The sequence below is a fragment of the Volvox carteri genome, assembly GCF_000143455.1.
Source record: "Volvox carteri f. nagariensis unplaced genomic scaffold VOLCAscaffold_12, whole genome shotgun sequence".
NCBI classification, from domain to species: domain Eukaryota; kingdom Viridiplantae; phylum Chlorophyta; class Chlorophyceae; order Chlamydomonadales; family Volvocaceae; genus Volvox; species Volvox carteri.
In genome coordinates, this window is record NW_003307555.1 from 302,823 (window position 1) to 312,901 (window position 10,079).

The window sequence follows — 10,079 nt, forward strand, 5'->3', positions numbered from 1 at the left end:
CATGTAACACACACACACACACACATGAAAGACGTTTCGATCATGAAACATGCGACTCACAGCTCTTACAACTGCCCCAAATGCCACAAGGGGCAACAAAACAGGTTTGGGCACACTACCAAGCCTTGGGCATTACATACCAGGATGCTGGGCAATCCATCCATGCAGCACCACCTTGTGCGGCCTCGGAGCTCCGGTCATGTTCTTCTCTTCCCTCATGGCCAGTTCCATATCTGTCACAGGGATATGCACATTTTGTAAAGTTCTTAACGGTTTTTAAACCCTAAGACTTAAATGCTAGGAAGTCCGCGAAGAAAAATAGGACAATCCGCCAACGGCGCCGACTGGCCCCCAATGGGTGCCCCTGCACTTCAGCAGCTTGGCTTCCGGTGTCTTTCTCGTAAGTCGTGAATCCATGTACGACACACGACCCATGTCCCTTGTGCTTACTTTCCTGCTTCCCATATCATGTAGGCTGGCCCAGTAGCTAACAGTGGGAGAGAGTCGTGAGAGAGTCCTTTTCATGTCAGGAAAGCGCCTCAAAACCGCGCAGTCAACAGAGCGCGTTCCGTCAACGTGGGAGGGTGAGGGCCCCCTCAAGGTGTTGCCCCCCAGGGCGCGGGCGCGGTAAAGGCACGTGGGCTGCAAAGTATCATCGGCACAGCAGCTCTGCATGACAGGTCGCCCGTCTTCGCAACTCAAGCAGGGTGTCTTCCCTCGGCGACACAAATGGGCCTCGATAGGGCCAAGACATCGACACTAGAGGTGCAATGCAGGTTGGAGGTAACTGCCGTACGAAGGCTGCATTTCCTATGTAAGGGCCTTATGGATACGAACTAAAGTACTCTTACAAATAAAATGGAGAGTTAGTTATATTTGAATGAATTAAAAAACAACGGTAGCTGTCTAGGTCGAGTGCAACTGAAGCGTGGCACTGTTCGGCCTTTGCTCCGTACCGACTCGTGCCGTACAGAGCCATGACAGGTTGTGCGCGTTGGCACATACTCATGTCGTTGCTGTTTTCCCATGACCAAGTCACGCAGAATCATGTTCATTAGACCTGGATAAGCTTCCGCATAAGATGAAGGGTCCATGAAGCGATTGGAGCAAGCGGGCGGTTGCAAAAAATAGTTGTCCGTACGCGGATGAGTGCCAGCTAACGGGGTCCACCTGTTCTGCCGAATCTAACATATTTGGGGTTTGATGATGCGTTTTGCATGAAAGCCTTTTCGCAGGATATAATGCCTCTGCACTTGATGACGCGTATGGCGGGAAAGTTGTTATTACAGTTGAGCAATTTGCGCTAAAGGACCGCCTTGGGAAGCCTTTGGATGCGGCAGTGACAGTCAGCAGATGGTTCTCAGTGGTCGTTCTTTTCCTTAAAAGCCTGGCAACCCGGCTGAGTAAGACTGAAGCGCTTCAAGTGCAGAGCAGCACATTATGGCATAACCAAATAGCCGTTGTGTTTCTCACTTATTATAGGTAGATCGGCGCTATGTCCCAAGAGACGAGCAACGTTGCGGTATCCGCAGACCAAGTCAGGAATGTAATCACTAGTTTAGTGGAACGCGAAAGCAATATGATATCGGTAATTTATGTTCTTGGCCTTTTGCGACCTGCTGAGGCAGCTGGGCAAATATGGAGCGCTGGCCATTGCTTCGCAGAACATGGACGAGGTTTACCGCTCCGTCATGACAGCAGCGGATTACCTGTCCATCCTGAACGATAGCGCCCAGGTGAGGCATTTGCTGCTGTTGCGGTATTTCCTGGAGTCTTGGTGATGCGGCGTTGCAATAACCAGTTCGGAGCGCGGTCCCCGCAGATTGGCACTTACAAGGAGCTCTTGTCTAATCTGGGCAAGCTCTCACACGAAGTGCGGGCTCATAAATGCGTCCTGCAGACTTTGGCGCAGAGCTACCAGGTAACGCGCGTCCGTACAGCACTTCAACCGCTCTTCGGTCCGTATTACTCCACCCCACCCTCATTACAAATTCACTATTCCTTATCTCCTTCCTTCCCAGCCTTCCCTGGAAGATACGGACTTCACGACACTACTCGATCAGGGACTTCACGACCGGCTACAGCAACAGCCGTAAGTTCAAATTCCGGGCTGCCACAACTTCAGTCTGTAATGTGCGCAGTGGCCTAAGAGGCCTGCAGCTGTAGCTTTGATAGGCATGGAGGCTGTAGCTTTGATAGGCTGGTTTTAGAGGGTTTGTGAGGCATCTGGGCCCTTCAATTTGCATGAACTTGTTTCAGCAGGGGCATCTCACCACACTCCACGCCTTCACCCCTGTTCCGTCCGATTTTTTCCGGAGTCCAGAGGAGTTTGTTTTTTTGTCACCTTGACCGTCCAACACCCACTCATGATAACGTTTCAGCATTTCCCCGGGTGGCTTGGTGCTGACCCTGTTTCCATCAAAAAGCATGTGCGCCACCTCCCGCGTTCGGCCTAGGAGCGGTTGAGAAAGCCAGCGAGACAGCCTCTCATTTGTGAAAAGACATGTTCTGCGGCTTCTTGTGTAGCGTTATTGTAGGAAAGTCAACTGGCTGATCGATAGGTGTCAAGACAGACAGACAGACAGATAAACTGCGTTGGATAGGGGAGTTTTGCTGCAACCGAGAGTGAAGTCCTCATGGGATTTGAACTCGGGTTCTAGTCAGGTCGAATGGGTTTTTTACTGTGCAGATACAATCCTCGGAACGATGAGCGGTTTCGGGAGTTCATGGGGGTGGTTGCGGCAGCTGGCGGATGTGCAGGGGAACCTGACGGTGTACGACAAGACGAGGGTGGCGATGAGCTGGATGACGACGAGGACTTTCGGGAGGCGGACAACGGCCGCACCTGGGTGAATGACAAGTGCCCACTCAGCATGAAAGAGGTGCGGATCGAACTGGGGACATATTCAGGGATTAGCAGAAAGTTCACATTTTGGGGTTTGGAAAGGCTTTTCCATAATTGGAAGCGATTGGCAATATTGCTTATGGTTGAAAGTGTATGAACATGATACTATGATTTGTTATAGGATGGATTTTGTTTCCCGGGATTTTTCTGTTGAAGTTCTACCCTTCCGTTATTAATGCGCGTCCCCCGCCACCACGCAATGCCGACGCAAAATCCGTCCAAAACTCGTCACGCTCCGTGGCAATATATTGTCGTACTTTCGTACATTCACGTACAGGTCCTGGATTTGGAGAGGCCAATGAAGGACCCCTTGAACTACGTATACGAGTACACGTACATTATGGCCTACCTGCAACCGCACCCCACCGGCTTCAAACATCCGTGCGCGGGTAAGGTGACGTATGCACAGAGCTGGGGGGGGGGGAAAGTGGTGGTATATGAACTTGCATGAAGGTAATGGTTAATGTGTGAAGTTATTGTTGTCCTCTCGGAGCTGCGTTCGTCCTTTTCTGTCTGTGTTGAAAAGTCTCTGTCGGTCCGGGTGTTAAGGCGGGGAGGCGTCCTTCGTGTCCTCTATGCTTACATCAGCTCACCATCCTCATCAGATACAGCATAAACTATATGTTGGTGAAAGTGAAATTGGAGATTTCCAGGCAAAACTGGTCTGACCTGAGTAATTAATGCTTAAAACAGTTAAAGAACCTAAAAACACACTCATATAGGAAAGCGATGTGATATTGGGTGAGCTAGCCTGGTGCGGATGCGGGTGGGCCGTTTCATGTTGGTTATGGCCGGGGTGTGGATGTTGTCAGAGAAGGGAAGGGTCGATCTGAAGGAGAATGCGCAATGGGGGGGTGCGGGCAGCGGGCTAACGACTGCAGCAAAACGCGCATCGTGTGCCGCTGCCGATCTATTTGTCTGTCTGTCTGTCCGCCATTCGTATTCCTCCTCTCGCTTCGTTTTCACCCTAAAGAACCAAAACCCACATCGCCATAAGAGCAACACGCATCATAGATACAGACATGGATATACATATCTACACAACGTCTATGCCACAGGTGTACGGCAGGAGCTCCGGGTCAGTGATCTCAAACCTGCGACTGACGTCATCCGCGCCAAGCGCCGCCAGAGGCTCATGCAGGCCTTGAACCCCACGGGCCCGTCGGGCTCTAATAACGCGGATGGGCGGGAGACGGCCGAGGACGTTATCGTCGTGTGACCACACGGTGATGATGGGACCTAGATGGCTCCTGCCGGAGGGAAATTTAAATTTAAACTGAGGCCTTATGACAGCTGAGGCAAAAGCCGGGCGGCGCAGACCTCCATCCGGCACGATGGCATTGCCGATGATGGCCGGCCTGAAAATGGATTTTGCGTGTTGGGGACTGTTAGCCGCATCCCCTGGAGTGTAAGCCGACGGTGGCGTCTTGGGTTTTGCAGTTGGTTGGTTGGTTGATAAGAGGGACCTAACGGGTCTAAGGGGGGGGTGCTGCAAGCGGCGATGAGGGTATGGAGCAGCCGGGGACTGGTCTGTCGCTGCAAAGAGATTTCAACGGCGAGAAGTGCGGCGCCAAAAATCGTGAACTGCATTCGCGGATTAAAAATTCCTTAACTTGCAACAGGCAGGGAACCTGGGGCCCAAGGTGCGCCTAAATCCGAATTGTGGTGTGTAGTACAGCCCTGTACAGCCAGAGCCGAGAGGTAACCACCCGAGTTGGGCAGTTCTGGGCGACGACGCCGGTGGTGGTGGTGGTTGCGGCGATGTTGATGATGGCTGATGGTGGCTGTGAGTGAAGAGTCGACAAAAGTGTACATTGGATCGGTTAGTTGTGCAGCCGAGGACTTCCCTGCCTTTTGTTGTGAAGGGGTCCTTGGAGAAGGGTAGTAGGAGCGTGTTGACGGTGCCGGTTTCCTTATCCAGCTGTTCTCTCCCTCGGTGGTTAGAGTGGTGGTTAGGTTGGTGGTTGCAAGTCGGATGTTTCAAGACTGTCTTCCTTATCCTCCTTTACCAGTACCCCTCATCTCCTCGACGTTCAAAACACACTCCACGCGCCCCCACGGTTGTGCGACGTGTGTATGCATGGCAAGCTCTCTGACCGGCTCGACTATTTGCTGGGAGGGAGCACGCAAGCCGATAGGCGTTGACTAAAATGCTTTCAGTGCGCGACGATCCCCAGCTTCCTTATACACACGCTTCAATACCTTTCCCCCGCTTCAAAAACATTCCCCCCCTTTCTCTGCCGTGTCCGCGTACCGCCTCCTTCACGGCCAAGGAACAGAACAGTCCGGTCAGCGTTCTCCGGCTTCGACACGCGCCTAACGCCACGCCCCTCCCCCCCACAGCATGCGGCGCCAGTGTACAACAAATACCCGATGGGTCCAGGACGAGCGGTCAGAAGGGCCCTGCGGCCGTACGCAACGCATAAGAGCCCCCAAGGTCACCGAGGGAAGTTAAAACGGTCTCTTGGGAACACATCGGCAGTTCACATACTTCAAATTAATGGCATAATTAGGGGGGATAGCGGATTACGTAGTTGTTAGGTCTGGTGGTCCAAAAGGCGCAGGTTGATGGGAGGTTGGTGTTGCTGTCATTCGCCCGGGTGATGGGCCCGCGAGCAGCACATGACGCACACGAGGACGTTCGAGGAGGCAGGCGGTGATGTGCTGGCATAAACACATACATACATACATACACGTATACAGACATGTATACAGACATAGCCCAGTCGTGTAAAACAGAACATCGGAAGGGTGTGACAGCACCTTTCAGGAAACACACTTGCATCATGCGCATGCACCGTCAACGACACAACAACACTAGGGGGCGTCAACACTAGTCAACGCATATCTTTCCCAATCCCGCATCTCGTCCCGGAGGGTAACCTATGATCCAGGACAATAGCCGCAGCCGCCACGACAGTCGTACAAGCCCGGGGACCTCCTCCGCGGGGTAACATAATATCCTTAATAAACCCTAACAACTTTAAAGACTCGCTTTTATATATCCCAAGGCCTCGGGGCCAGGTTTGGAAAAGGCAGCTGCGAATGCGAGCAAGGTGATGGCATCAGGAAAACTTGAGGAGGAGGAAAGGAAGCGCCGACAGGGCTCTCAGTCAGTGTGGTCCGGAAAACGTCAAGGTACAGAGTCCAGGATGGGCCCCACGTCCCTCAATTTTAGTTTAAAAGCTACCGGGGAATCCCCCCATTCCCTTTCCACACCAGGGATAGTAGCCGATATAATAACCACATCATCATCATCATCTTCTCCAGTTCAACGGATTGCGCCTCGTCCGAGTTTTTACCGAGGAGGGTGCGCCGTACATGCCGTACATGCCGTACATGATCAAGCCAGCGTAATGACCCACCGCCGGCGATACCCCCAAACGTGCTGTGCAATCCTGAATGTCCTCGAAGCAGCAGCAGAAGAAGAATAGTAAGAAAAAGAGCAAGAAGAAGGAGAAAATGACTGCTAACGCCTCCCAACAGCCCACCCAACCACCCTGGAGTCCGGGTCTCTGCCTTCTGGCCAATTGGCAGTGCGGTACCCAGCAGCAGCAGCAGCAGCAGCACAGTCACACGCTCATACTTTTCAGTTTCGTCGAACCACAACACATCACACCACAAAGTTCTCTTTACCACTAGACATGCCGCAGCAACCATTATGCGTCTTCTGCGTGCAGAATTCCTCACAAGCCGCGCATGAAGACATTTTCCAATGGCTGTACGACAATGCAGCAAACGGCCATTTTTGCCGTGCGCAGCGCCGCTTCAACAATTCTCCCCTCCCTTTTTCCCCTCCTCCCTTTTTTCGCTTTTCTGGTGCACACACACGCGGAGAGGCGGTTATTAAGCGTTCAGAAGAGGTTTGCTGCGTGCCCTTCTTACTCTGATGCACCCCGCCGCCGTGGGACACTATCCCTCATCAGTATCCCCCCTGGTGAGGGGGAGAGCCGCCTTACGTTAGTCGGCTCCGCGGGGTCAGACGCGTCCTCAACCGCACACGCGGCCTTTAGCAGTCAACACACATCATCAAGCAATATTCACCATCAATATCGAGCGCTGGCCTTTCAGTTATCCCTCCGATTCCTAGGACATGCGCCGAGAAGGCATGGGGATACATACATACATACATACGTATGTACGCACGGGCATGTATGTACGTACGAACACAAGTATGTACGTGCATACATACAAGAGAGGGAGAAAGCGTGAGGAAGAAAAAGAGAAAGAGGCAAATGGCACAAGACGCGACTGCGGCAAAGGCGTGAATACCGACATTCGTACATGGAAGGTGCCGTAAATCTCGTCCACACAGCTCTCCCCACCGCAAACCCCGTAAATAGAATCGCTGATATTCCTCACCTCGCCTCACCTCACCTCACATGACATGGTTTCCACCTCTCTGCGCTCGCTTGTCGCGCCGTCCCCACCGGGAGGAGTAGGAAGGTATCATCGCAATGGGTCACACACACCCCTTCTCTGCGCCAATCATGTACACCTAGGTGCCGTACATGTAAACGGCACTGCACGGCTATGTTAAGTTCGTGCTACTGAGGGGTCATTCCTTTGGCACGAACATATGATGCCACACGCCTCCACCCTCTTGTTGGCCTGTACGACGAGTTCCCCGGCAGACGCGGCTATGCGCCGGTTACAACAATCGACCGTGAAACCAGGTAGAATACCATTCTCCTCCTGGCCATTCGTACACTCGTACACCTCGAGGAGAGGATTCCCCGGAAAGGTTCGGGATGGCAAGTCGAAACGGGCGCACACCTCAAACGACAGCTGGTGGTTACTGCTCTTCCATTACTTGGGGAAAAAAGCAAGTTCGGCAACTCTTCAGGGCAGGTGGTTTCCCCCCTCTGGGTTTGCGCGGACAAGAGGGTTTAAAACAGTACGGAGATTCACATCCCCACAACTAAGATGTAAACACAGACACACGGGGGAAAAACACACACGGCAACGTAATAGTTTCCCTTCACCGAACACCCCTGACTGGTTCAAAAGCTCCCACCGCCAACACCAATACCACCAGTCCGCAGCCGCCATGACCTGCGGGGCCCCACCTCCTCCTCCTCCTCCACCTCCACCGACACAATTACGAAACGACATAATGCCCACCCATAGCCACCACCACCGTAACACCGGCACCTGGCCTAAAGAAAACAGCGCCCAGCGCCATCGCCACGATAATACAGCGGGCCCTTCCTCTTCCTCCCTCTCCCCCCCCCCACTCCAGCCAAGTCCAGGTCTGTTGTGTTCCTCCCTTACATAGGCCCTTCCATCTTCACACACACACAGACATACACACACAACAATTTGAATTTAGATATTCAGATCCGGGTCCCCTCCCCCGTATACACCCGAGGGGCCTCCTAGAGATGTCAACGTACTGCTCCCCCGAACGGCACCTCCCTTCTCATCCCTTCACAACGGCCTCGCGTACGCGCGCGAATACATACATACATACAGACATACGGTGCGGGGCCGAGATGCTTCCCCCCTGGGGGAGCTGTATGGACGGCGACGGGCACGCAGGCTACTCGCCACCCGCGGCCTGACCACCCTCCGGCACGTCCTTGCCGCTGGAGGCGACGACGGCAGCGCCACCGCCGCTGTGGAGCCTGACACTTCTGCCCACAGCGCCGCCCGCCGGGCTGCTGATGGCGGCGGCGGCATCACCTCCGGAAGGCGACTGCTCCATCGTACCCGCCGCCGTCGCCGCCATCGCCATAGCTTCCAGCGCCGCGACGGCATCAAGCTGCTGCATGCCAGTGCAATCCATGCTGCTGCCTCCGCCGCCCCCGCCATCGCCAGCGTGCGCCCCAGGCGCGCCGCCAGCCTCCGCCGTTGCGGCATTCTCGCCACCGCCGCCGCCGCCGCTGCCTGGCCGTTGCCCCGCAGCTCCTCCGTCACTGCCATTGCCGCCGCCGCTGCTGCCGCCAGCCGCACCCGCTAGTGCTTCCAGAAGGCTACCGACCTGAGTAAGTGCGGAGCCGCCATTGGCACCGCGGCCCAAGCCATCCAGCAGCTCGTTCAGTCGACGGGTGGCGGGAGAGGACAGCAGCCCGCCGGTGCTGACGCTGCCAGGGCCGCCGCCGCCGCCGCCGCCGCCGGATCCCGACGAGCCGTTGGCCTGCAGCCCCACCATGGCCGCAGCCACAGCGTCCGTGAGGGACAGTCCGTCAGGGAGGCCGAACTCCGCCAACTGCTGCTGCTGCTGTGACTGTTGCTGTTGTTGTTGTTGTTGCTGCTGTTGCTGGCCCCCGCCGCCGCCGCCGCCGCCGCTGAGCGACGCCATCGCCGCCGCCAGCCCCGCGGTACCGAGCTGCTGTATCAATTTGACGCCAAGTTCCACGTTGGCACCGGTGGCAGCCGCCGCCGCCGCCGCCGTGTTGTTTGCGTCGTCCGTCATGGGGCTGCCCCCCTGGCCCATCTTCTTGGCACGCCGCATATTGTGACGTGCCAGCCTGCGCAATGACGCGAGGGGGAATACTATGTGCAGGGTAACGAATTGTACGGCGATTCGTTGGAGTTTGATAAAAAAACTTGATTACGGCCATTACATTTCGGGGGCAATCGTTTCGCCCCACGGTGGTCGACTACCCTGCGCCCATCCGAATCTCCTTTCCTGACCAGCTCCCCTTCCCCTTCCTCGAGCCTGATACCCGCCTTTCGAACTCCACTCCCTCACTCCCCTGCCCCCTCCTCCTCCACCCTCTCCATCGACCCACATCGTACGACAAGAGCGTCGACTACCGTCAAACTCGGACAGGTGATGGAAGCGGCCGCACTGCTGACAGAAGCGCTGCGGCACTCCGTCCTTGAGCACGGAGCTGACCTTCAGATGGAACTCGCCTGGGGATGGGGCAAAAGGAGGGGGAGGGCGGTTGCAGGGGAGATGAACCACAGACGAACCAAACCTCAGACGCGAAGGCGGCGGTGGGGGGAGAGGAATGGTGTACTCGAAAGGGAGGCGGGCGGGAGCGGAGGGCAACATGGAAAAAGTAAGGAAAAAGAAAGATAAACGAACCCAGACGTCAACAACACACACGCACAGACATACTTACACATATACGCACATACACGCACATACATATATACGGAGAGGAAGGGAGGGCGGGAAGAGGCAAAAGGAGGAAAGCGAGATGGGTTTCTTTGGGAATGGGAT

General features: G+C 55.0%; 2 protein-coding genes across 2 annotated transcripts; one reads left to right on the top strand and one right to left on the bottom strand.

Moving 5' to 3' along the window:
- Nucleotides 1-1,595: 1,595 nt before the first annotated feature.
- On the top strand, nt 1,596-4,124 carry VOLCADRAFT_89268 (uncharacterized protein; the record flags this gene model as incomplete). Its single annotated transcript, XM_002948871.1, has 6 exons — nt 1,596-1,736; nt 1,823-1,921; nt 2,022-2,092; nt 2,690-2,882; nt 3,183-3,294; nt 3,964-4,124. 6 exons carry the CDS (start codon nt 1,596-1,598, stop codon nt 4,122-4,124), a joined length of 777 nt encoding a protein of 258 aa, XP_002948917.1.
- Nucleotides 4,125-9,329: 5,205 nt separating this feature from the next.
- On the bottom strand, nt 9,330-9,764 carry VOLCADRAFT_48737 (uncharacterized protein; the record flags this gene model as incomplete). The annotated part of the gene is made up of 2 exons (XM_002948977.1): nt 9,330-9,378; nt 9,643-9,764. Coding segments are annotated over 2 exons (171 nt in total), but the record flags the coding sequence as incomplete, so codon positions are not given.
- Between the last annotated feature and the right edge of the window lie 315 nt (nt 9,765-10,079).